The 27907-nt window shown below is 43.3% G+C and overlaps 1 protein-coding gene and 1 long non-coding RNA gene across 2 annotated transcripts in view; one reads left to right on the forward strand and one right to left on the reverse strand.

Moving 5' to 3' along the window:
* The first annotated feature begins 3503 nt into the window (after nucleotides 1–3503).
* Nucleotides 3504–27907, forward strand: part of NYAP2 (neuronal tyrosine-phosphorylated phosphoinositide-3-kinase adaptor 2) — a 251503-nt gene continuing 227099 nt past the window's right edge. The window contains exons 1-2 of the mRNA XM_053309357.1: nucleotides 3504–4835; nucleotides 12364–12610. Of these exons, the coding sequence (XP_053165332.1) occupies nucleotides 12405–12610 (206 nt within the window). The 5' untranslated portion in view covers nucleotides 3504–4835; nucleotides 12364–12404. The remainder of the gene's footprint in view (nucleotides 4836–12363; nucleotides 12611–27907) is intronic.
* Nucleotides 10041–17347, reverse strand: LOC128350733 (uncharacterized). Its single transcript, XR_008319429.1, has 3 exons — nucleotides 17199–17347; nucleotides 16458–16548; nucleotides 10041–10226 (listed from the first exon to the last, which is right to left on the reverse strand). It is a non-coding gene; the product is annotated as an uncharacterized LOC128350733 (long non-coding RNA).

Below are 27907 nucleotides of genomic sequence, written 5' to 3' on the forward strand. Positions count from 1 at the left end.
ATGTGTTGTTATTCACTCCAAAATGGTGTTATCATTATGTTTCTACTGAACTATGCAATTTGCTTAGCATGATCAGAGTTTTGAATAGAAGACTGATACAAAGCATACAAGAAAACACAATCAACAGAACATAATTTAAATTCAGACACTCTGCAATGTGGTCATCAGGACTGCCTTTCTTTATGTACAATATAGAAATTGTACATTTCTATAAATAAATAAATGTTTATTTATATAATAAATGTCCCCCTTTTTAAAAACTGTAAACACACATGTTAATATTAGAGGTGTTCAGTGATTTGTAGTGAAGAGCCTCCCCCTTCATTAAGTTAAATCAAAGCAGTTTTGGAGATTCTGCTTACTTCTCTAAGAAACCTTCAAGAACTTTGTTGCGGTCTCCAATATTTATTAGTGTGCTTTTAATGTGACTTCTATGGTAGTCTAAATCAGGAATGATATGTGACTTTTTGTAATGCAGGAAGAGTGTGAAATGTTTAAGGTGTGGGTATTCTTTAGGATATTCTTAAAAAAAATTCAACTGGAATGACGAAATGCATTACATTTCTAAATTATTTGCCAAGAATTTAATGCATTGCATGTTCTCAGACTTCTCAATTTCATCTAACTGAAGGGTGTCAAGCCTGGCTCATAGTATAAGAACCAGATATTCTAACCAGTGTTCACCAGTTATTCCAATCTCTCACACTCTGAAACAGTAGAAGGTGGTCAGAATCAGTTAATACATACTGGAGCTTCACACACCCCTGATTCCACCATTCTTTGCCTGTAAAACTCATTACACACTGAAGAGTCAACATACTTCAAAAATAGTGACTACACATTTTGCTCCATCACTCCACTTCTACAAGGGCTAGAGCTTAGTTTGGGGTTGTTGTTTTTTTTTATGAAAGCTGGGGATCTGTGTTAGGGCTGCTTTGAATCCCCATTATTCCCTATGGTGGAAATATACAAAATCACTAAAAACTAAAAACATCTTTACAAAATCAACCAACTGCCGCACTGCCTTGAAATTTGGTGGCACATGGCACCCATGGGGTCCTAGCCACCACCCCACTTTAGTGCTCCCTGGACCTTTAAAATTGGGCTGAATATAATCCAACTCAAATGAAATCTGATCAGATTTGAGTTTGCAGATTCAAATTCGAATTGAATCTGGATGATTTGATTTGAACTTGAATTAAATTGCAAAAATCAATTCGTGCACATCCCTACTATTTATTGTTGTATGTACTTTATCTGCTTTCCTTTGAAGACAATACAGAACTGAAAGTGGTGAAAAATTGGGTAAGTACCATGCTGTGGTGGGGCACAGGCAATGTATTCTGCAAATTTTAACTTCTTTGAAAGGCATACACAAAAGCCATTATTTGATATTTTTCTCATCAGCTGATGAACCTTTGTGAATCTCTTCATTACTCCATATTTCTTGCCCTCTCACAAGCCCTGGAATTACCAACAGCAATTGCACCACTGTTTCACTCAAGTATTCCTTGCATGCTAGCACTGCAGGCATAGCTCACCTTGTTTGCTCCTGCTGTCTGCTTGTTACACAATAAACAGGATGATGTATACTGGATGATGAAGTTGATCCTGCTTTGTGTAATATTTTTTCCCTTTGTGATATTAACCTTCAGTTTTTCAACATAATTGTACCAAGTGGAAATTAAACATTGTCATATACTAACACCAGAAAGCAGTTTTATACAAGCTGGATTGTTTTATTCAAGATGGATCATGCTCTGGGAAGGCCTTCAGTTTTGCTAAATATAACATGCATCACACTTTGTGTGTGAAGATGAAAGGAAATAGTAAGTTCTAGTATCAAAGTATTCTTGCATGCTGTCTTCAAGATGACTTTAAACTGTGGTTTATGATCACTCTTCTTTGCATTGGAATGCACCATTTTAGAATCTATGTCCATTCAGCATACTGACCGGGTTTATATTTCTGAAGTATATAATTAGAACATATATTATTAGGACATGAACACACACCTTCTCCTTCACCACCCCAAGCAATCTAGGGGCATGAAAGATACTATGTGATTTCCTGTCCTGGTGTATCAGCTGTAATCCACTAGAGTAAGGACTTAAACACACACACACAGCACATTCTAATGCTACATGTATACAACAGCCATTCAAATAATCTGAATAATTCTGATCACCTGACAGCAGAGCAGCGTAGAGGAGGGTGGACTAAATTCAGTTTCCCATATTCCATTATAAACAGCGAAGAGCTGGTCTTGTGGTAGCAAGCATGACTTGTCCCCTGAGCTAAGCAGGGTCTGCCCTAGTTCCTTATGAATGGGAGACAATGTGTGAGCACTGTAAGATATTCCCCGTAAGGGAGGGAGCCGCTCTGGGAAGAGCAGAAGGTTCCAAGTTCCCTCCCTGGCTTCTCCAAGATAGGGCTGAGAGAGATTCCTGCCTGCAACCTTAGAGAAGCCACTGCCAGTCTGTGAAGACAATACTGAGCTAGATAGACCAATGGTCTGACTCGGTATATGGCAGCTTTCTATGTTCCTATGTTCTATGTTCCTAAGACGTATCAGCTGTTTGGTGGACAGGACTGGGAAATAAGAGCAGAGATTTGATCATACATCAGTTGTGTATGTCCAGTTATGGACATGGAAGCATGTGTTATGGACACAGAAGCATGCGAACAGACATGGTAGTCTGCTTTTGCATATGTATGACCTTTAGCTGGATCAGGTTGATAATCTTGAGATTCTATTCTACCAACTTCACCAGTGACTCTGATTCAGAGTCATTGATTCAGAGTCAGACTCTGATTCAGAGTCATTGGATATTGCCATAAACCATGATCAAAATGCTGGGTGTTATATATTTAAATCAGCCCTATCTCAAAAATTTATTCTGGCAAGTCTTAATAAATATAACCTTTGAACTCCCTTGCCATATTTTGGGCTGGAAAGTTCCCTCTGGGTTGAATGATTTTGGTTGGATTAGTTGTGCCTTTATTTGTGCTGTTTCTTATCATACTATGGTTTGGCTCACTCACTTGAGTCTTCTGAAATTCTTTGCTCTGTAGACAGACATTCCACATTGCACCTGCTCATAGAATATTGTGTTGTGGATGGCAGAGACTGAACTGTAGAAACTTAGAAATAGACACCTTAAAGCAAGGAAGGGTTTAATGCCCTGGAGATCTTTCATAGTTCTATAAATTTGTAAGCAGAAACTAAAAATTTCTTCAAAGATGAACTTTGCAGTTCTGGAGTGGGGTGGGTGGGCAACACAATGAACTGCTGTGTGCCAAGTATTTCTGCTGTAGGATGATGCTTCTCTGATCCATCTCTGCCGTACAAATTACACATTATATGATTATTCATTGCAAGTAGGGGAGGTCTGTTCTCATGCAGTGGGAGCAGGTGGTGGGAGGTTGTTTTGATGAGGTTAAAAAGCTCCTCCCACCTTTCCCCAAGCAGCAGCCTAATCTGCGTCAGCAGTAATTGTGAGCCTTGCACGGCTTTTACAGTGAGGGTGAGTGCAAACGATACATCAATATGAGATATCAAACGGAGGCTTAGATGTTCCCTCTAAGTGGCTGCTCATTTCCTGGAGCCATAACATGGGCTAAAGGTTAACTTGCCCATTCTCCGTGGAGGAACAATTTTTTTTAGGGGTGGGAGAAGAATGGAAGAGTGCTGTTCCGTATTCTGTCCTACCTAGAGAGAGAGAGAGAGAGAGAGAGAGAGAGACTGGCTGACTAAATGTAGGCAGCCAGTGATTTTTGTTCAGATTTTGTTTTTTCCTCTCCCCCTGTTGGATTGTTTTGCTAATCAGACTTCAGTGCAGCGAAGATAAAAGACGGAGAATCTGTTGCCTAGATAGGAGGCTTGAGTGAGCAGCTGCGCCCCTGGGGACAGCAAGCTGAAGTCGAAGGCTGCTGCTTTCCGGTCTCTTGCCATTTCTTCACTTGTTCCTTCGCCTCGTTTTTCCAATGGGCCTAAGCAAACGGGAACTGTCCAAGGTGCTAGAATGCTGCTTGCTTGGCTGCTGAACGCAAACGGATTGCAGAAAAAGAGGAGCACCAGGTTACTGCTCATAGCCGAAGGTAGGCTTGCTCTTTGTTTGAGAATCCCTGATTAATCAACAACAGCATCAACAGAGAGGGAGAGAGAGCGCCTGCCTGTAGTCACGGGGAGAGAGCGAGAGAGACTGTTTCAGACCTTCAGTGTCTAGGTGGCAATGAGAGCGAGCGAGCATCGTTTTCTGCTGCGAGAAGCCATTTGGATAGGATGCTTTCCAGCCCTTCTTTTCCTTTCTTTTGGTCTCCACAGCATCCACTCCAATGAGGCACCTTAGCCACTTCTCTGTCGTCGCATGTGCTGGTGCTGTAATCTTCTATGTGGTGAAGTGGGTAAAAAAATCCTCCTATTTCTTTTTTGTTGGACTTCAAAGCAGGGTACCCTTGGTGCCCCCCTGATACTCTTCCTCTTCTTTCTCTGAATGTGGATTTAAGATGTCAGATCCCATCTTTCCCCCCACTCCATTTTTGAAAGTCAAACTTTAAAAGGCTTTTTTTAATCCTAGACGGAGAATCTCGCTCTCTTTAATGGAACACACTGACTTCTAGAGATGCAGAATTCTACAAGCTGGACATTTTTGCCAAGAAGATCTCAAGCACTTTAACTGAAGAAAAACTGAGCCAATCTGCAAAATCTGTTTTTTATGGTGCTGAAATATCCCTTCAGACTGCACTGAGATAAACCATAGGAAAGGGCTTTTACAGACAAAAGTCACCTTTAATTATTGCACTTAGCAGTCCCCCTGAGGACTTTAATTTTGGTATGTACATGTTATTTCTTAAAATTCTCTAAGCATGCTAATGAACTATAGTGCTTATCATAGATGCCCATTAGCAAAAATGGAATGATTTACAACCCAGAAATATCTATTGAGGAACTTTGTCTGGTTTTTGAAACAATTAATCAAACCACAGCTAAACCAAACAAAGACGTAATGTATTTGGGATTATTTTATGTCCTTCTACACATTAGCTGATAATAAGAACAGTTGGCGGCTGGAGTTTTCATTTGTAAAAGCAATGCTAAATTATTAAAAGGCTCCTTGCTATTTTTCTGACATATTAATTGATATAATTACTAACAGCTGTGTTAGTTACTTATCAGACATGCCACACCATTAATATTTCACAACGTTTTAAATACGTTTCTCATAGCCAAAAGGTCTCCACTTTATCCCCTGCACACCTTTAAGAGCAGAGGAAACATAACAGCAAAACACTGATAAGTCTTTCTTCTAAGTTAAAACACACATTGCCCCAGTTGTGTTGAGATAATTTTAATCTCCAAATTAGATAGTGTCTGCTATTAGGCATCCAGCTATCTCACTTGCATGTTAGGAAATTGTGTATTTTAGATCAAAACATATATGTGAAAGGCTTTGTAACAGATGTTCCCGTGTGGTGTTGTTTTTTTTGTCAGTAACAACAAAACAAAACTCTACATTCTAAAGGCATTGAGGGGTCATCACGACCTGTCCTTTGTGTACAATCAGGTCACTCCAAACTCATATGGCTTTTAAAGTCTGTCATTTCTGACCGAAAGACTTGATATGGGTACACATTAATAGAAGCAGGGTTGTTTTTTTTTAGATACACAAGGTATTTGTCTCATTTCTTCAGAAGGAGTTACTTTAGGAGTTAAGTGACTGCAAGATGCATCTTTCTACACTTGGTGTACAAATCATTTCCTTTTACAACCAAGGTAATCAACTACAGAATGAAAAGTTTCTGGATAGCCTGGCGTAGTATGAGAATGTCAGAGCAGTATAATCTTCCTTAGTGCTGTTCAGGAAGTGTAGTGCCTGCTTCCCAAGAAGAATGAATATGTGAACTTAGAAAGTATTTCCTATTAAAAAAATGTAAGGGGCCAGATATGTTACGAGAGCTCCATTGCCAATATGTCTATCAAAGAAATAATTTGTTTTCTGAAAACCTTTTTGTAAAAAGCAGCAACACAGAAGAAATGAGAAAAGCCCAATGTATAAAACACCAATGCCATTAAGTCTTTAACAGGGGTGCTGTAGTCAGCAGTCTGCTGGAAATTGGATGTGGCCTAGCCTCTTTGCACTTACCATCTTGTAAGCAATTCAAACAGCACAGCACAAAAGGAAAGGGGGAGTTGGAACACTAACATGGACATTGTGTTTACCATCTCTGGTTAAAATACTGTACTGTTGCTGATCTAATTGCTACACTAGAAAATGCATGTGATGAGAAGTCAACGTACACAGAGAGAGAGAGATGGTAGACATTGAATATGATTACAAGAGTTGAAGGTTGACATCACATCACATGAACTATTAACTGTCTCTATGGTGGTGGGAGGGACTGTCTATCAGAGCTAAAAACAATCAGTGTGTATTATAATATGGTATATAGCCAAAACTAATAGGACACTTGTTAGTTAAATCAACAAAATGTGAAAGGAACTCCTGTTTGTCTTAATCTTAATAATCCACTTTATCCTATTGCCAACATTTTATTTCCCCTATAACCTAGTTTTTAATAGAGCTCAAATCACATATGCAAATTGCACAGTGGTAGGCACTTGAAATGCAACCAATGTAAAGACAACTGCATGGGGCAAGCAATGTGTGTGAAGACTTTCTGTCTTCTTTGGGGGATTTTTATTGTATGGTGTAAAACTAAAATAAAGGAGATAGTTTGCACTAGTGTGGTGAGAATCCACGAATGTGGAGAGCTGCTTCATACAAATGTCTACCACATTGCAATTTGCATGTGTAAATCAGGTTTTAGGATCTATCATTATGTTCAGAAAAACGTGCAATGGGGTCGTTATGGGAGTATAAACCACTTCAGAATACAGCCAAATCCAAAGGATTTTTTTTTAACATGCAGGAGCTGTGATGCACACAAAGAAAGGACTCCCCCCACCTGCACTTAAATAGAACTCTGAGCACACATCATAGTTATTCAGAATTCTCCCTGCTGCAGAAGGGAATGAAGAAACTTGTACACTTGGGAGCTTTATGTGCATGCTGGATAGGGGTTCCCCAGTTTGTATGCATACATACACTGGCAGGCAGCTGTGTGTCCCTAACCCTGGTTAGATGATCAGCAACAGACCTAGTGATTTGTTTGGGTGAAGGAGAGTCAGGTGGGGAGATTAATTATAGCTCCCTGCTTATACCATGAACAGGTCAGAGTATTGGTTGTGATCTGACCAAAGCTATATGCCTAGAGCATCCAGAAGGAAACCATAGCGCCTGTTTGCATGTATGGCCCTAGCTGACTGTAGCACAAGAGTTCAGTTGCTCATGATGTGAGTTTTTACTTTCCTAATAGGCAGTCTGCATTCTTCAGGTTTTTCATAAGATCAAATAAGCACTTTGTTAAAAGTCAGGGATGTCTGATGACTTCAGTGCTGGGTTGCAATTCAATCAAATATTTATCTTCCTTTACAGCAATTGCATGTGAATTCTTATCATGCTATTACAGAATTGGCTTTGGAAGCTCTCATAGAAAATATTATTCTGAACTGCTTCGCCTTGCCAGCAAACCGAATACACTGGCAGGAACTGCCAAAGTTAAAAATAAAATATTCTCCAGTGAGCTTCATTTCTTCCCTGCTGAGATCTGATTGCATGGGCTGAGTCTAAGGTACCCCATACTGTCCTGCAACTGTATCTTGACTCTGGCTGGGAGCTGTAGAGAAAGTTGGGAGAGTTTTATAGCATGCTGTGTCTTAAAGGAAGTGCTGACCTTCCTGACCTCCATAATTGCTAACTTGTTGCAGTCTTAAATGCCTGGATCCTTCCCCAGAAAGTGAGCAAACTGCAGCGATGTCATATGCAATGTGATATTGCATCTTTTCATTCTGGTTTATATCCCAGCCTGACAGTCTGAAACCAAAGCTGGCTTCAGGTTTCAGAGAGCCCTCAGCAAATTGTTGAGTCCTCTTCTCCCTGGGTGGCCCCAGGGAGTCATTCCACCACCACCACATAAAGGCTATGGGCACAGAAGTGGTCTCAGGGAGTATCAGTGGGCCATCCTGGAGGCTTTTGGGAGGAGAGCTGGTCTTGTGGTAGCAAGCATGAATTGTCCCCTTTGCTAAGCAGAGTCTGCCTTGGTTTGCATTTGGATGGGTGACTACATGTGAGTTCTGCAAGATATTCCCCTTAGGGGATGGGGCCATAGCTCAGTGGAAGAGCATCTATGTGCTTGCATGCAGAAGGTTCTAGATTCACTCCCTGACATCTCCAGGTAGGGATGGGAGAGACTCCTGCTTGAAACTTTGGAAAGTCATTGCCAGTCAGTGTAGACAATACAGAGCTAGATGGAACAATGGTCTGACTTGGTATAAGGCAGCTTCCTCTGTTCCTCCAACCCTTGGCAGCTGCCCAACAATCAAAGCTCCTGCACTAATCCTGTCTTAATTCATGTGCTACAGTCCAATGGAGGTGGTGCACTGCTGAACTCAGGATTTAGAGCAGGGCTGCACCACTTTGACCCTCCAGCTCTTTTTTGAACTACAACATCTCCAGCCATAGCGGTCAATAGTCAGGGATGATGGGAGTTGTAGTCCAACATCTGGTGAAGAGCTAAAGTTGTGCAGCCTTGATTTAGAAACATATATGTGGTGGGGAGGGAATGGTTGGCTAACGGTATATAGTATAATAAAAACATGAATGTAAGATCAAATACACTAGCATTTAAACTTCAGTACTTCCCATGGTCCACATGTTGCATAATGTTACTTGGACATTTCTGATTGGTATGTGCTGCTGTGGGCATCTAAAGAAGCACTGGTGGTCTTGTGCAAGAGCACAAGTTCGCAGATACTGAAAGTTGTGGGTCTGCAATTTGGGGCATTCAATGCACATTGCTTCCATTCTAAGTTGTACTCCTGAAGCACTGGTCTGCAACTTTAAGTACTTGTGCACCTGTCCTGAGCAAGACCATCAGAACTTCCTTAGATGCCTGCAGCAGTGTGGGCTGACTGCTAGCACCCATGAAGCGTTGTGTGAAAACATTAAAATCTAATATGTCCAATAATATTTTTAGAAAGCAATATAGCAAAAGCTCTGATAAATCCAGTTTATTAAAATGGGAGTTAGTATAGTGAAGAGACTGAGTTGTGACCTGGGAGGTTCAAATCTCATCACAGCCATGAACTCACTAAGTGGTCTTAGGCAAGCCACTGCTTTTTTTTCTTCCCCAAATGTACTCTTCATCTGTAATATGGGAATACTACCTTACATGACTGTTGTATGGATGGATGCAATGATGATGTGAAGCACTATGGACACTAAAAAGTGCTATGCAATCTCTAAGGATGATGATTGATTGTATTATATCTGAGGATGCTTTATATGCTCTTCCCTTGAATAGAAGCAAAACATTACTTTTTATTATCCAAGGGAAAATGCTTTTTAGGGATAACCCCTTGTAGTTCATAAAACTTGTAGTTTATAAAAGAAGTTCATTTTACGTAGTTTTGGCCTCACTCAACACAAAACTACTGATTCTGTACTTTCAAATGTGCATCCAATAGTTTCCTCAAACTTGCTCAAGGAGAGCAAAGAGCTCAGTTAAACTGATATACACGGATATTAGCTGTTATGGTCCCAACTGACTTAAAGTGAAGTTATTCAATTTAACTGAAGCCTGTTAGACTTACATGAGTCTTACAGTGTAAACACTTCAGAAATTATTAGCCTTATGGGGAAGTCTATAAACATTTCCCATTGAAATAAACCACCAGTGTTTTCCACTTGAAAAAAAACTGAAGTCTACTCAAAACCACTTGTATAAAAAACCTCATGCAAGGGATCTGGTGATTGGCTAACAAGGTTGTGTTTTGTTTTGTTTTGTTTTTTTAAAAAACCTGTACCACAGAGCTATTTTTGTCCACCATATACTTTACTAGCAATTTCTTTCTGTCCATCCATACTCAATCCATAATTTATTTCATTTTTGGACATCTTTGACACATTGGGCAACTTTGATCCCCATTTGCAAAACACTATATAAAAGAGTATATGGATTAATTTATTATATGTCTTGGGTATGGAGGATATTGGGTCCCACTTTATATATGATCAGACATATGCAGAAAAATCATTGCAGTTTGTTTTCCTTGATAGATGACTGGAAACTGTTGTTTTCAGAATTAACTCGGAGCTTATAACCTGTAATTACAAAACAAGGACATGCTCATGAGCTAATATGATACCGAACAATTGCCAAACCATTCATTCTTGCATATTTCCATGCACTCCAGTGAATTAGTCCTATGTTTCTTAGTGATCTCATAACCAAGGGTTCTCAGCCCTAGGTCTCCAGATGTTGCTGACACCAAAGGCCATTGTGGCTGGGGATGATGACAGCTGTTGTCCAACATCTGGGGGCTCCAAATTGAGAATTCCTGTCATATCCAATTTGCATGTGGCCCAGATTTGTAGGTTATACAGGAGCAGAGCAAGGGAGCAAAGTTTGGGTCCCCCTGTGCCCTCCCCTTCTGTGTACATATTTCCTATCTATCTATCTATCTATCTATCTATCTATCTATCTATCTATCTATTCAACTGTGGTTCAGAAAATGATTTACATATCATAAGGAAAGAGAAGATAGCTCACGGTCCTGATGGGGCTCACAGTCTAAAAATAAATACAACGGAGCTCCTAGCAACAGCCATTGGGAGGGATGCTATGAGATCACTCACACAATAAAAGAAGCTATTCTGACCAGTGGAAAGTGGGCTAAGGGTGCTTAGCCAGCTTCCCACCTATCGTGAGACTCACCGAGCTCGCAGCCGAGCCCGGTTGAGTCAAAGCGGGTAACCCGCTTAATTGCCGCTGCCTTAAGCCCAGGTTAGCGGAGCGAGCACTCCGCTAACCTGGGCTTTTTGATCATGAGTTGCCGCACTGCGGCTCCGGACCACAGAAATTCACGAGTAGATACCCAACCGGGAGGCTAAAAAGCAGCCTTCCAGCTCAGGATCTCTCCATCATGCCCTGCATGCTCACGCAGGGCATGCTGGAGCTTCCAGGGGCTGTGAGGCCCCTGAACAGCCACCGTAACAGAGCCAGCAGTCGTATGGGCGACTGGTTCGGCCACCCGCAGTTGACTGACCAGTCGTCTGTGGGGAGAGCGGGCTTATAGATTTCTCTCACATATATGATCCATTTGCTGCAGACAGGGTACTTATCAATGGAGGCTACTCTCATGGGCATTTATACATGCAAACCCAAATTCAAATTAAAAGAAATAAGCCTAGAGTGAAGATTCCAAGAAGCAAAGTTGTCCCGCTAAAGGCATAATCCATGTGCACAGGCCGTGTGTGAGCCTGCCCACAGTCTCATGTTTATCTCACTGTACCATGTGGGCAGAGCTCAATACACTGTCAGCATCAGTGAATCCTAGCTTTTGAAAATGAAAGAGACAGTCATTTGTAGAACTGAAATTGGGATAGTGTAAAGCTGTTGCACTAGTGCAAGGGTGTAGCACAAGGACATTGCATAAAGGAATGTCTGTTCCAGACTAGTTCTTGTGGAAGATGCTGACAAGTTGCTCAACAGGCTGTACAACATATTGTACACTACATTGCACAACAGGTTGAGCAACCTTGTAGTGCAACCTTGTATATGTCCTGGAGAAGGTCTTCCACTTATGGTTACACATCATGAAACATAACAAATTTGTGTAGCTCTGCAAATGTCTTAATTTTGATTTAATTAATTAATTAATTAATTAATTAATTAATTAAATTTCTAAAATTTCTTAAGGAGGAGTGCAACTTCTCCTGTTGTAATAGTGCAACAACAACAACAACAACGATAATCTCAGGTTTCACATGAGAACAGGATAGGATCCCTTTGGGGTTTCGCAGGTTAATTTTGCTTCTGAACTCAGGAAAGTATTTAGAGGCTTTTGTATTTGTCATGGGAAACTTGAGTTATAAAAATAACTCAATAAATGGAGATGAACTTAGTGGTCTGGTGCACAAACATCTCTGCCTCATACTCGAGATCCATACATTGACACTTCTATAAAATCATGGAAAGCTGTAATTTACAAATCTGATATGCTTAACGTAACAACAACAAAAGCTATGCTTGCTATAAATTTAGTCCTGCTTTTTATTTATTTATTTTATTTTATTTATTAACACATTTTTATACCGCCCCAAACCCAAGTCTCTGGGCAGTTTACAACAAAAACCTATGTTAACCTATTTAAAACATCTTTCTTCCATAGCTAAGTTAAAAGTACAGTAATCAGGAAGCTACAGAACTAGTACATACTTCATTCTTCTCCTTTGTCAGCCCACAGGAAGTGTTTTCCTCTGTATATTATAACCCACAAGATGATGAGTTCTAATCAGGAGGAGGTCACTCTGGGCACTTTTCTCCAATATATTGAAGATATGGGCATGAAGGCCTATGACGGTTTGGTTATACAGAATGCTTCTGACATTGCTCGAGAGAACGATCGCATGAGGAATGAAACAAACCTGGCTTACTTGAAAGAAAAGAATGAAAAGCGCCGAAAACAAGAAGAAGCAATAAAACGGTAACTATGATTGTTTTTTGGTTGAAATATTGGTTAAGAATTAAAAGATCACATCCTTGTGTCGTAGCTAAGTATGGCTGATTCAGTGGACTGAGCAGTGGTGGTGCAACAAAGGGGTGCAACAAAAAGTTGGGGAATTCAATCCACAACTGGATAAATTAGCAGGCCTCTGGGCTTTGGGTGGGGTGAGACAAGAGCAGTGTCCCCTCTAATGTTTTTTCATCTGTGTGCAGAATGGGTTTTGTTCTGGGTGACAGTATCAAGGCAGTCTGTGCACACATGCATTCAGAATGGGGCCTTCCTGATTTAACCTGAGCAGGATCTAAAATTAACTGAGTGGACATAAAAAAAAACCTGTGTGCACGCACACACATGCACATGCCTTGGAGGGAACACTGGACAAGAGAGGTAGCCAGGGTGATGTGGAACAGGAACATTAAGCACTGCACCTGCAGCTCATGGTGTGCACCAGCCGCCACTGGGACTGAGGCTGGGTTCAAGATGGTAGGCCAAGTAATGGTAGCCCAGTGGGCCAGCTTAAGAGCAGATCATGATTTGTGTGACTGCAGCTAACATCCAGGGGCTTACTTTCCAGAGGCTTTGCAACCCAGAGCCTCATGAGTAAAATTTAGCATTTCTATTGCTGGCTGTGTCTGGGGAACCCTGTGGGTCTACTGACCTTTGTCTCTGCTGTAGACAGCATAGGGAGAATCTGCTTCAAACACTAGTCTTCATCAGTTGTTGTTCATGTGTACAAGCACAGCAGATGCAGCCATGGCTTTGGGGTAGTTTCCAATGCTGCCAGCTGATGAAGCAAGCCACTTTAGAAACTAAAAAGTGGCTTGTCTCATTAGCTGCATGAATCTCAATGGTGACATTACAAAGAAGGCCTCAGCTGTGTGCACATGATTCTCCACATGCACGTCAATGCCGCCTTTGAATTATGGACTTTGTATTTTGTTTAAATGAACATTAGTTTGCACAAAATATATTTCTTCGGATGAGGACGCATTTGTATACTAGATATGTATACATTTTTTAAAAATGGTGTTAGATGATTGCCTTGCTAACAGAATACATTCACATAAAATTGTTATCATTTTTATCCTGTTTGTGTTTGTGTCATGGATAGTAAGATTTCTAGGGGGGAAATGTTATGCAAATATAATTTGGACTGTTAAAAGAGAGTAATGGCTTTCAATGAAAGTGGAGCATGTGAGCACATAAGCATTAACATAAGAAGACCAGGTTTCTTTCCCCATTAAGCTGTTTTGTATTTTCTGGCTTGGTTCTTTCCTACCCCACTGCCAGGAATGTTTAGTGGTGGCATTGAGCAAAGCACATGGGACACCAATTCATGTACACCAAAAATGACTCATGGCATAATGCAGTCACCTGCTGGAGATGGTTTCAAGCATTCTCCACACAAAAAGGCCTTACATTGTCTTCTTCCAGGTTGGAGCCTGCAGGGGTATACTAGCTATGCATGGCCAGAGTCCAGGCTAGGTCACAGGTGGTGAATATTATAGACAACTTGCTGTTGGACTGGTTGAAAGTGAGGCTGGATACCCAGCAAAGAGAGAGTGAGAAAGTGTGTGTGTGTGCGAGAGAGAGAGAGAGAGAGAGAGAGAGAGAGAGAGAGAGAGAGAGAGAGCGCACTTACAATGTTGTTCCAGCAATGGTCTGGTGCCAGCTGAAAACTTTAGTAAGTAGATGAAGTGCCTCAAGCTCTTCAGAAGGAGACTGCTTGGCGGTGGTCTCTCTAATTTTTTCCATCTCTGTGCAGAATGAGTGAGTTTTGTTCTGGGCAGCAGTATCAAGGCAGTGTGCGTGCACCTGCATTCAGAATGGGGCCTTCCTGAGTCAACCTGAGTGGGATCTAAAATGAACTGAGTGGACATCCAAAAACTTGTGAGCACATGCCCATGTGCACGCCTTAGAGGGAACAGTGCTGCTTGGGCTTTTAAAGGGGTCATGTGCTGGTTGAAGCAGAGCTGGAAAGCCCCCAGCTTCGCTTAGACATGGTTTGTTTGGTAGCATAAGCCTTCCCATGCTCCAGTTGGTTCTGGGATGGTTCTGAGTCAGAGGAGAAAAGGTAAGGCTCCACTGAAAAGGACAGAAATATTGCAGATTCCTTCCAAGGAAGACTCTGGCAGGATACTTGCTTTGGAGGCTCCCTTCTGGGGTTGTCTCTGGACCCAGTCTTCTCTAAGTGTCATCAGATCCCTCCTCTGATAATGGGGGCTCTGTAGTCAGAGCTATGGAATGGATATGCTTTTCCATTCAGAAGTATAATGTTGTTCATGTGTTAATGTTTGCTGGTGGGTCCCTCATGGACATTCTTGGAAGAGCAAACAAAAACATGGTCTGAAAGCATGATGATGGTGTAGTGATCAGTATGCTATAATGTCCACTCCAATTCTGGTGCAAATATGCAATGGACAGCTACACACGTAGTATAAAAATTGTGATAGATAGATAACCTAGATGTCAATGGCATTTATATTATGAACCACCGAGGGACTTTTTTTGTATGGGGCGGTATACATGTACTAGATAAATAAATGACAGGAGGCATTGGGACCATGATCTCTAGAAGACCACCGATCAGCCCCCCACCTTTCAGACTCAAATCCAATAGTTCATATTTGAGATTTAAAATGTAAGACTGTATAACAGATGCAGTTATGTTCCCCAGATCTACTGCATTGTTGAAGAAACATGAATAATATGCAGATTATGTTAATTTCTATATGGAAATTAATCACTATTTTTGTGTCATATTTCCAGTATGGCCTTTGTTGAAGAAACTGCCTGTGTTGAATCTAGAAGTTATTCATACTTTTGAGTATCATGTTTACTGGGGAACAGGCCTGGGATTGTTCTCTCCAAGCAAATTAGAGTGTTTTTCTAGTCTTAATTATGTGTAGGACATGTTTTTGAATGTCTGATAGATTCGAAACAAAACAGTGAAATAGAATATCTAGTAATCTCCAGACACTGCTGTCTGGTACTCCAATATCATTGCTCCTTGTCCTGCAGTCATGTGGGGAAAACAAAACAAAATAAAACCTTTTCTTTGGTCACAGAAGAGAGGGAGAATGTCCATGTTTATTGGCATCAACCCCCCCCCCCACCACCACTTTAAAAGATACAGAAGAATGTTTCTTGATGTATTTGTTGGATTGCTACATTAAAGCATCCTTGTTGATCACTTGATGACAGCTCTAGCAGTAATGAGTTGCCGATGTGACCCAGCCATCCCACATCAACCCCTTTCAATGAATTTATGTACGTTTCATTGTACATTCATGCTCAAAGAGTGATGAGATGCGTCAGGTGATGTACATGCATGTATGAATTACTCTTTCTGTAGCAATTTTGATTGGAAGATGTAAATGGTCAATTGAGAGTTCGATCCATGTAATGGCTTCTACAAGAGCTGGAGGGGGGAGGGGAGTTCACTGGGGTGAATCCTTGACTGTAAAAATTCACAGTAGTCTTCCACCATCCACTTTATTTTAATGTGGGACAAACCACTCTCTCCATATAAGATTCCTGGAGGGTAAGTGGCAAAACCATCCCTAGAAGGGGCTACGCATTCCCAGGCCTCCGGAGGTGTGTGACTAAGGAAGATCTAAAATGAAGAGTAGCACACTTCACCAACAAGAGTTTATTATCAAATTAAAAGGGGGGGGGGGAAGTCTGCAATAATAACAATTGTTTCTTCATAAAGCAGATTGTAAGAGAGAAAGGTTTCTCATTAAAACTCAAATGCAAGCAAACAATAAAGGAAAATAACATCCCTTGCATGTCTAACTGAACTGGTCCCTATCTTATTACTCACAGGCAGGGGCCTTCCTGCTGTCTTCAGCTTTCAGGCTGTGGCCTCCCATTTCTGCAGCAGTTTCTCAGCCAACTGCTTCCTCGGAACACTCCTAGGAGAGAACAAACAGAAAGTTTTCTCTTCTTCTGCTGGGTGTGTAGTTCCCAACCAGTCCTCTGGATTGGTCCTTCTGCTTTGAGTTTTCTGGGCTTCCCCCCTTATTAGGAAAGGCTCACCCTCCTAGCAGTTGCTCTAAGCAGTGGCGGCTGGTGAGGGCGCCAGCGAGGGGATTCACCTTTAAGGGGAAATTAGTAGGTGCTCACCTCCTGTACCGCCACACCTGAAAGCTTTTCCCAGCAGCGGCATGCTGCCCAGCACCCGCTGCAGCGGAGGAGCGGCTCCGCCACTCAGCTGGCCACTGCACATGCGAAGAGGCCTTCTGCTCATCATGTAAATGGCCTCCGCCAGCTGAGTGGAGGAGCCGATCCTCTGCCACAGCAAGTCCTGGGCAGCGTACCACTGCTGGGAAGAGCTTTCAGGTGCGGTGGGAAGGGAGGTAAGCACCTACTCATTTACCTTGAAAGGTGCCTCCCACTGCCCTGCCCCCCGGTGGAGTCCACACCAGCCACCACTAGCTCTGAATGAGGCCTGGTCTTCCCTCAAACCCATCACTACATATGCATTTGTGTCAATCTGCTTTTCAAATTGAGGATAGTACTAAACAAGTATGGGCCTGCAAAAAATTTTTTTTGCAGTACATACCTGGTATACATCTGTTACCTGAGCCTGTGCCTGAGCTTGGTGAAGGTTTTTGGTACCTTTCCCCCTCAGAAGTAGAATGGGTTGTGACTGTCTTGAGGGAATATTGTTCAAGCTGATAAATTTCCTACTCCTTTTGTTTAATCCCTGCTTCCCCCTCTCCTTGCCACTGAGTTCCATTAGCTCCACCCACTGGGTTGTCTGTTAACTGCCCTCTGGATCCGAGAACATTATGTTCCACTGAGTTACACTGGGGCAGTTTGGGGTGTTTTTGACCCTCCAAACTCTTTTCCCTTCAAATCATTGTGAAACAAATATATTGGTGGGTTACTCCAAGTCTCCTGGAACCTCCCTCCCACCTACATGTGCTCCAGTTTTGCACCCATAAGGATAATCAAATTTCCAGCTCTTTCAAAATAGAAATAAAGTTAGTCTTGTGGCTAACTATAGTCACTTAAATCCAAAAATAAGAATTGTATCTTTTATGGGTTTTTTTTTTAAATGCTGGTCACCTCAGTTCTAAAAACAGGACCTGATGTTTGTTCACACAGTGAGGCTATTCACACGATGGGAGAAAATTGGGCTCACAGAGGCTAGCCCCAATTTTCTCCCATTGTGTGAACCACCGGGCTTGGCTTTGAGCCTGGTGGTTTGTAAGCGGGTCACCCGCTACAGTACCCCTCCCCTTAAATTGGGTTTGCGTAGCTGCGGCGCCGCACTGTGCTGCGGCTACTCACGAGGAGACCCCCAACCAGGAGGCTAAAAAGCAGCCTCTCGGCTCAGGGTTCTCACCAGCATGCCCTGCGCACTCATGCAGGGCATGCTGGAGCTTCCAGGGGCCATGAGGCCCCTGATCCTTCCATCCCGCTCTCCCTGCTAACCCCCAGAGGCTCTTCTCACAGATCCTGACAAGAGCCTCAGTGTTTCTGCTAATGTGGTATGTTGCATAAGAGAGCATTGCATTCTTTTTTAAAATAGAAAGCTAATGACTATGGTCATAGAGTCCTGCACAGGGAACTTTTTTCAGTGTGATATATGTCTGTAGAACTATGCATAAGAGTGTAGATAATGGTTTAATTGTTTAATATCAAGCAAATTATTATTGCTTGGGGGCTTTCAAATATATATGGTTTGTGGAATCATGCAATAAATGTATCTTGAATTGTTAATAAAATGTTCCAAGGTGATAAGAAGTACAATAGACTAGTGTGAAAGATAATGGCATACTCACCCTTGCATTGCATATTTTGCCTTAAAGCATTTTGGGGGTGGAAGCAAAGGTAATGCATTAGTTAAAGACAATGACATTAAGAATGCTTCTAGTAAGATGGAACTTAGGGCAATACATATTATTGGAGCTGGCTAATTGTGGCAGTGGGAGAGGGGGAGGGGGATACCTGAGAAGATCTTTAATAAGCGAGTCTTAAGCTATGCCTCCTGTGTGTACAGATAAGTCTTTGTCTCTTACTGGATGAAGTCAGCTGACGGATTTCTGACCTAATTTTAGTCTAGCAGTCAGTGATCATGCAAAGAATATCAGGTTAATGTGGTGATTAGAGGAATGCGATGAAATCATGAAACAAAATTTTAACCTGTTTGCAACTCATCTATGTTCCTTTTTATTGTTAGCCTTTTTACTTACTGGTGTTCAGTGACACATGGCATGCAGCATCTTTCATACTCAAAAGATTTCCCAGGAAGACGGGATGATTTTAATGGTCATGGGGAATCTGTTCAGTGCTGTTCCCGAATTATATATATTGTCCACTGTTTACAGATCACAGTACACTAATTGCTGGAAGCTTTGCTTTTGGATATTTATGTCATGGAGCCTCCATCAGTTCACAGTGCTGTAGGAAAGCGGATTATTTTGGGCTTACCTATAGGCACTCATAGTGGTAGACCTTTGCCTGGCAGCATATTCATCGCTAAGTCAGACCTTCAAGTACCGCACTTCACATTGCATTAAAAATTGTTCATGCTTATCCTTTGTGCTGCCCTATTTTTAAAACATCCCAGTGAGGAGTTTAAAAATACCAAGACTGTAAAATGTTCACTTAGTAGCCAGCAGAATGGCCCACATACTCGTATATTAGGCTAATGTAATACAGATATTTTTTTTCAATTGTCTGAATTAGCTTATTAGAGATGCATGTGCTAGTTGGTTGGGCTGATTAAACTCTTGTATGCATGCAGCCTCCTTTCTTCGCCGTGTCGTGATGCAATTTTGTCTCTTGTCTTCTGAGTTTGAGTCCAACCAGCAGCATTATTGGGAGCAGGAGGGAGCCCAAGAAGGCAGACAACACGTCAAAGTAGTCAGAAAAAATCCAGGTCATCTAATAAGTTAAAACATATTGAATTGCATACAATATTAAAAACATAAAGAGGCCTTCACACAATTAAAAACTATGTTCAACCTGGGTTTTAGAGCTATGTAGGCTCCCAATTTTCAGTTGTGTGGAAGCAAGTTTAGAGGAAAACCAGGGCAGAAGTGATTGTGTGGAAGCAAGGTAAGAGGAAAACCTGGGTAGCTATTCCTCCTACCTTGCTTCCAGAGAGGCTATACTCACAGAGCCAGGTCTCACGATCAGTGAGACCCGGTTCGTAAGAGTGAGCGGGGAGAGCAGACTAAGCCCACTCTCCCTGCTTACAATCAGAGCGGGAGCCCCGGGTGGCCGGATCAGCCGCCCACATGATTGCTGGCTCTGTGACGGAGCCAGCAGGGGCTGGGGAGCTTGGGGGCCGTGCGGCCCCTGGAAGCTTCAGTATGCCCTGCGCAAGCGTGCAGGTCATACTGGGGAGACCCCCAGAGCCTGGAGGCAGCTTTTCGCCTCCCCTCTGGGGGCCTACTCATGAGTAACTGTGGCACGGAGCCATTCCATGGCTACTCATGATCTTTAAAATCAGGTTTGCGGAGCGCTTGCTCTGCAAACCTGGGTTTAGGGTGGGGTAGTCAGGCGGGTTACCCACCTAGGAACCACCGGGCTCGCTAAGGGAGCCTAGCTTGGTTTTGCATTTGCGTGAGAACCACTGGGCTCGCAGCCAAGCCTGGTCTCACGAAAGTGGGTCACCCGCTTAAGTAGCCTCCCCTAAGCCAGGTTAGTGGAGCTAGCACTCTGCAAACCCAGACTCTATGATCATGAGTTGCCGCAGCGCGGCTCTGTGTCACGGCAACTGACGAGTAGACCCCTGACCGGGAGGCTGAAAAGCAGCCTCCCAGCTCGGGGGTCTCTCCAGCATGCCCTGCGCACTCATGCAGGGCATGCTGGGCATGCCGCTCAGCGCCCGATCCTCCCAGCTCCTGCCAGCTCTGTAACGGAGCCGGCAGTCTTGTGGGCAACTGCTTCGGTTGCCCGGAGCAGACTGCCTTGCTCGTGTGTGGGGAGAGCGGGCTAAGCCTGTTCTCCCCGCAAACTCCATCCAGGCTCCTCTCACCGATCGTGAGAAGAGCCTCAGACAATCACTCTACCCAGGTTTAGCTCTAAACATGTTTCCACACAACTGAAAATCGGAAGCACACACAGCAACCAAACCCTGGTTGAACATAGTTTTTGATTGTGTGAATGGCCTCAAGATGTTATAAACTTTTTTAAAAAGAGGCCAGTGCTGGTCAGATATCACTATTCCTTTGCACTTGTTTTCCAGAAAACTGGGAGGCATAAGGGAGTTTACTTCTTAGTGAGCAATCAGATAGAATATTGCATGCATACTTTCCCATATATCTTCACAAGTAAAAGGCTAGACTAAAGTCTGGTTCAGGTGTAATGGAAGTGTGGGCAGTGCAAGAGAATTCCCAAGAACCATCAGCAAGGCCCACCCCTCACTGTGATGCGTTCTAAAACCCACTCTCCACAACCACAGCACTCATTTCTTCAGACAAATTCTGTAATCATGGAGAATAGGGGTGGGATGGGATTAAAGAGTACATAAGCACAGGAGTGGAGTTTACAGGAGTGCTCTCATAGCAGTGGTGCATGGGTACATTGCCCATGAGTAGATGAATGCCTGAACAAAGCTGTAATTTATTTAAAATTAAAGTTGAAGAGTCAGGACTGGAAATATGTATGAAGAGATAGTCATGCTCAAAGGGTGGGTGGAATTACACTGGGGCCCACACATGGAGGTGGACAGAATCCCAAGTATGGTTCAGTATCTGAAATGATCAGATGGGTCCTTTTCATTCAAGGTAGTAAAATGAAGAGTTATTCAGCATTTGGAGCATATTGACATAGGAAGCTGCCATATACTGAGGCTATTCCCACGATCACTCGAAATTGGGCTAGGGGAGCCTAGCCCGATTTCGGCTGATCGTGGGAGCCACTGAGCTTGCAGGCAAGCCTGGTTGCCTCCCGGGGGTTAACCCACCAAACAACCCCTCCCCTTAAACTGGGTTTGCGGAGCAAGCGCTCCGCAAACCCATTTTTAAAAATCATGAGTAGCTGTGGTGTGGCTCCACACCGCAACTACTCATGTGTAGACCCCCGGCTCCCGGCTCCGGGGGTCTCTCCAGTATGTCCTGTGCACTCGCGCAGGGCATAATGGAGCTTCCGGGGGCCTCACAGCCCCCAATCCTCCCAGCCCTCACCGGCTCCGTCATGGAGCCCACAGTCATATGGGCGGCCGATCCGGCCACCCAGGGCTCCCGACCTGCTCGTCTGCAGGGAGAGCGGGCTTAGCCCGTTCTCCTCACTTACCTTCCCAACCTGGTTCTCACTGATTGTGAGACTCGGCTCACTGTCAGACCATTGGTCTATTCAGCTCAGTATTGTCTATACAGACTGGCAGTGGCTTTTCCAAGGTTGCAGGCAGGAATCTCTCTCAGCCCTATCTCGGAGAAGCCAGGGAGGGAACTTGAAATCTTCTGCTCTTCCCAGAGTGGCTTCATCCCTTGAGGGGAATATCTTACAGTGCTCACACATCAAGTCTCCCATTCATATGCATCCAGGGTGGACCCTGCTTAGCTAAAGGGACAAGTCATGTTTGCTCCCACAAGACCAGCTCTCCTCTCCATACTGCACAATGTTACACATGTGGTGGAATGTGCTGTTGTGCAAGCACAAAAACTGCACAAATGGAGTTGTGCGACAGTGCAGACATTATATACAACTAGCTGACCCTGCACAGAGCATCTGTGCGGCCGTGCACTGAGCCTGTGGCATCCCCCCCACACACAACTCACTTGATCGCCCTCTCCCTCCACATAAAACTCTATTGCTCACTCTCCCCCCCACACAACTCTCTCACTCGCTCCCCCCCACAACTCTCTCACTTACTCTCTACCCTTCACAAATCTTTCATTCATTTTCTCCCCCCACAACTCTCTCGCTTGTGCTCTCCCCCCACACACAATTCTCATGCTCACACTCTCCCCCACATAACTCTCTCGCTCTCCCCCCATAACTCACTTGCTTGTGCTCTCCCCCACAACTCTTTCACTCGCGCTTTCCCACAAACTCAACTCTCTCACTCGCTCCCTCACAACTCTCTCGCTCACGCTCTCCCCACAACTCTCTCACTCGTGCTCTCCCCCAATTCTCTTGCTCACTCTTTCCCACACACTCAACTCTCTCGCTCGCTCCCCCACAACTCTCTCACTCGTGCTCTCCCCCAACTCTCTCGCTCACTATCCCCCCACAACTCTCTTGCTCCTGCTCTCCCCCACAATTCTTTTGCTCACGCTCCCCCCACAACTCTCTCACTCGCTCTCCCCCCAACTCTCTCGCTTGCACTCTCCCGACACACACAACTCTTACTTGCTCTCCCCCCACAACTCCCTCACTCGTACTCTCCCCCCACAACTCTCTCGCTTGTGCTCTCCCCCCCAAACCCGCTCACTCGCTCTCCCCCCACAACTCTCTCGATCGCACTCTTCACCCACACACAACTCTCACTCACCCCCCCAACTCTCTCGCTCGCTCTCCCCACACACACAACTCTCTCACTCGCTTCCCCCCCACACACAACTCACGCACTTGCCTGTGTCGACCTGTCATTGCCCAACTGTCCTTCAGTTTCTGTTTCTCTGGCGGCAGGTGTGGTGGGTGGGCAACAGCAACACATTCTGAGGTGGCCAACCACCAGCCTCCCCCTTCTGCTGAACTCGCTGGTGCTTGCTGATGTGGCCCAATGCAAACTCCCTCCACTCCAACCAACAGCCGACCCCAGCTGGCAAACTCCCAACGGTGGGTGTGGCAGATGGGCACTAACAACAGCCTCCCTGCTGCCCAACCACTTTCCGCAGCAGCCTCATTCTGGCCTCAAGCTCCTTGGCGCGTTTTGAGGCGTCGAACCACCACCTGCCCCCTTCTGCAGAATTCCCTGGCGCTTTAAGTTGCAATCCTCCACAAACTCTGTCCCCAGTCCCCAAACTCCCTGCTTCATGACCGCAGCCAGCAAACTCCCTGGCTTTTGCACTCCTCTCTGGCTGCTGCCTTCTTGCTTTGTTGTGCTGTCAGCCAATCGCCTTCCCCCACTCTGTCAGTCAATTGCCTCCTTTCCTCTGCCCCGCTGTCAGCCAATCACCTCCTTTCTGCCATGTCCCCACACATGGCTCGTCTTGGAGAATTAATAATATAGATGCCCATGCTGTTGTGCAATTAGCGCAACAGTGCTCTTTCACAACTGCACCTTGTGGGACAACAGCTGCACGGCCATGGAGTCTTGTGACTTTCCTTGACACTGATCTTTGACCTTCCTCACCTTTCTTTCATTTTTTCTGAGCATCTTTTAATCCCAGTGAACAGACAGACATCTGTAGCTCATCATGCCTTAAGGATCACCTTCTCCAATATGTGCCTGCCCAGTCATTAAGATCCTCTGGGGTCATGTTTTTGCTCTGTATTGCACCCAGGAGCATAGCAAGGTTGGAGTGGGCCCTAGCATGAAAAGTAAAGCTGGGTCCCTGCCCCCTCCACCTTCTTCAGAGAGGTAATATGGGGGAAATGAACAGCAAGCTGTCACTCAGCTGTTGGCCTCCCTCAGCCCAGACACATTTGTCCCCCCCTCCTTCATCAATTACTGTCACACCCCTGGTTGTGCTTCTCTATGAGGAGCAACTTGGTGTGACCTGTGACAGGGCCTTCTATTCACAAAAGACAGCATCTATACTTTGGAACTCCCTGCCTAGGAACATAGGAACATAGGAAGCTGCCATATACTGAGTCAGACCCTTGGTCCATCTAGCTCAGGATTGTCTACACAGACTGGCAGTGGCTTCTCCAGGGTTGCAGGCTGGAATCTCTCTCAGCCCTATCTTGGAGAAGCCAGGGAGGGAACTTGAAACTTTCTGCTCTTCCCAAAGCAGCTCCATCCCCGGAGGGGAATATCTTACAGTACTCACAAATCAAGTCTCCCATTCATATGCAACCAGGGTGGACCCTGCTTAGCTAAGGGGACAAGTCATGCTTGCTGCCACAAGACCAGCACTCCTCTCTCTCCTAGATGTTTGCTAGGCCCCTACTTTATTGTCCTTTCATGAATTAAGACTCTGGGGCTCCATTTAGCATTTTTACTATGATATACAAGTGGTTTTACTTTTGGTCTGATTGGTTGTTCATTTTAAATTGTAAGTTTTGATTATTGTATTTGTTTGCAAGTTGTAATTCTTAGCCCCTATTTTTTTTTAATTGTATACTGCCTAGTTCCAACTTTTGGAAGAAAGGCAGTATATAAATTTGAAAGAAAGGCAGTATATAAATCTAAGAAATGAATGATGATTCTTTACATGGTGTGACTGAGATGCCGTCCCAACATTGTTTCAGAATGGTTAGCCCTGTTTCCAGCATTGAAATGGCACTGCATGTGGCTTTGTTTTTGCTCATTCCTGGGAATAAGCAGACAGATGTTGAAAAGAAGGAGGAGCTTTTCCCTGGTAGTCATTCTGTACTGGAGCTAACAGAAATGGGCCAGCTGGGCAATAGCAGAGTTAAGCTCTTGGAAAGAAGTAATTGTAACAAACAGCTGTCATCTCAACCTCTCATTATCTATGGCAAACAAAACACTGAGGACTAACCCATCGACAAATGTAAGAACATTCCTTCCTTTAAAAAAGGAAAATGTTATTTTGATTCTTTTATGAGAAGAATGCTTTGATGTGTATGTATGTATGTATGTATGTACTGTGTGTATGTATATATGTATGTAGGTAGATATGTAGGTATGTATAGATGGTGAATTAGATCTAAGGAAGAGAGACCGAGTGAGGGAGAAGGGAGAAAATGAGAAAAAAGATATACTGGAGAACTTATGGGGTTGAGTGACATTCAGTACAGCAAGAATTTATTTATTGCCAAATTCTGCTTTAACTGGGGAAAACAATGTAATCTTAGATTAATAACTTGCTCCTGAATATGTTTACTGAGAAGTAAATCTAGCTGGTATCAAGAAAGTGTGCCCTAGGATAGTACAACTGTGGACATGAAAGATTTCCCAGCTCTTCAATCAAAATTAAAAATATCGTAACAAAAATAATTTGGCCAAAGGTTCACAATTCATACTGTTCTTTGATTCCAATAATGTGGTGATATTGATTTGAGATGCAGATACAAGAGACAAAAAATGCATATACTACTGTTATATTTTTGAAATTGTCAATGGAAACGGTTGTGATAAGTGAATGGCACATTTCAGACATGCTATGGAATCCATACTTTGTCAGTTAGAACATTCTGTAGGTCAGTTCTCCAGGAAAGTTTTCCAGTATTGTGATCTACCACCTTGGAAAATGTAAATGTTTGAGTGGCTTGCAATGGAGAACAATTTGTTATGGGGAGGCTAACAAATGCAGTTTATTATTTTGATGATGGTTATGATGATGATGATGTTTACACACAGTCTACCAAATGTTATTGACTGGATTTGGTACTTTAATTATCGGGCTATTATTATTATTATTATTATTATTATTATTATTAACACAGTATTATTATTTTGTGTTTGCACAAACAGGTGTTATTAACTGGTTTGTTGTTGTTGTTGTTATTATTATTATTATTATTATTATTATTATTATTATTGCAATGGCTTTAGTTGTAGCATGGCAGTGCTATAACCTGTGACTTTGAACAGCTGTAGCAAGCCAAGTCAGGATGTTGAGCTAGTATTGTTATATTGGCAACAACCATAGTGATCCAATCAAAGAAGATGAATGTCATATTAGTGGGGGAAAGGATGCATGGTGGTGTCATGATTAAATGTACTAAATTCACCAGAGTATCTACAGTTTTAATATTTGTTAGTAAGCTTTAATAGTGGGGCCACAGTGGGATGCATTTGAGAAACAAGTCTCAAATGCCTTCCACACCTCATATTGGTGCAAGCCATCTTATGTACTGTGGATATACACAGCTGTAAGTTTCCGCAGGCTGCGGTAATAAGTAATTGCAACTTATTTTGACAGTAAAGAGCTTGGTGGAATCCTTGGCAAGTACATATATGTATATTAATTGGGGAATGCAAATTCTTTAGTTCACTGCTTGAAAAGTTTTATGCAATGGAAATTTTCCTGTTATTTCCCTGGAATAATAGTTGGCCTTAATCAAAGGATTTGTGCCTATAGAGGAATGTAATGATGACGCAAATTGAAATGCTAGTTTTCCTGATGATCCTTCCAGATATCTGACATAGTGACTCCATTGTATATACAGTGAATACCATGACTCCATTTTCCATACAGTAAATTCTGTGATGCAAATGCTGTTATCTCATGACCTTGCCATAGACAGGTTAACTTGGCGAGAGTGCCATTTACAGCTTTTCTTTGAATTGTCAACAAAATGGTTGCAACAGAGATGCCCTCCAAATGTATTAGTGTATATTTATAAATAATTGAGATGATCTAGCTGACAAATCCTCCTTCCCAAATGCTTACATCCATATGGCAATCCATATGCAATGCAAAATGAATAGTAGCGGTGATAGCAATTTCATTATCATTATCATCTTTGGCATAGCAAAATAATCACTGAAATGTATCATGTTGGAGAAACTTTCACCAGTCTGACAATATCAGTTACCCATAAGACTTTTGAACAAACAAACAAACAAACAAACAAACAGATAATGAGATTATGAAACACCTACAGAAAAGAGTGACCTAGTTCAAATTAATTTTGATGAGGAGTACTACTTGCCCGGGGAGCATAGTGGGATAATCTCTAGTTTAGCTTATCTCTGAAGTGTTAGTTTTGTATATGCAAGGAATTTTCTTTTATATAGAAAACAAGCAGATCTTGAGGTCATTCTCATGACCATTTATCCTTGGGCCGAGGGTAGGGATGGGGTGGGGGGCAGGAGCATTCTTACCTTCCTCCACATGACCAGCCATTGATTCCCCCTCTCGCTGCACCTCGCAGCCACACAATTACCACTGCAGAGAGCAGCATGATGAAAAAGAGGCTGGGGGAAGGACACCTGGCCTCCCGAAAGTCCACAATGCATCGCCCTGCTTGCATGGTGCATTGAAGTCATTCTAGATGCAAGATGCTCCTTCCTCAAGCCACTATGGTAGAATGGGGTGCTGAGAGCCTAAATGGGGCAGCCGGCAGTCTATGCTGTCACATGACCGGAAAGTAGGGTAAGAGGGTGCACATATGCCCTCCTACCTCTCTTTTAGCCCAGGTAAAAAAACCCGGGCTACACAACAGGTCCCAATCCTGGCACTCCACACAAGCAGTCCTAGCCGGTTAGGGCTGTGCAAGCACAGGCAGGGCTGT

The sequence above is a fragment of the Hemicordylus capensis genome, chromosome 3 (genome assembly GCF_027244095.1).
Source record: "Hemicordylus capensis ecotype Gifberg chromosome 3, rHemCap1.1.pri, whole genome shotgun sequence".
NCBI lineage: Eukaryota > Metazoa > Chordata > Lepidosauria > Squamata > Cordylidae > Hemicordylus > Hemicordylus capensis.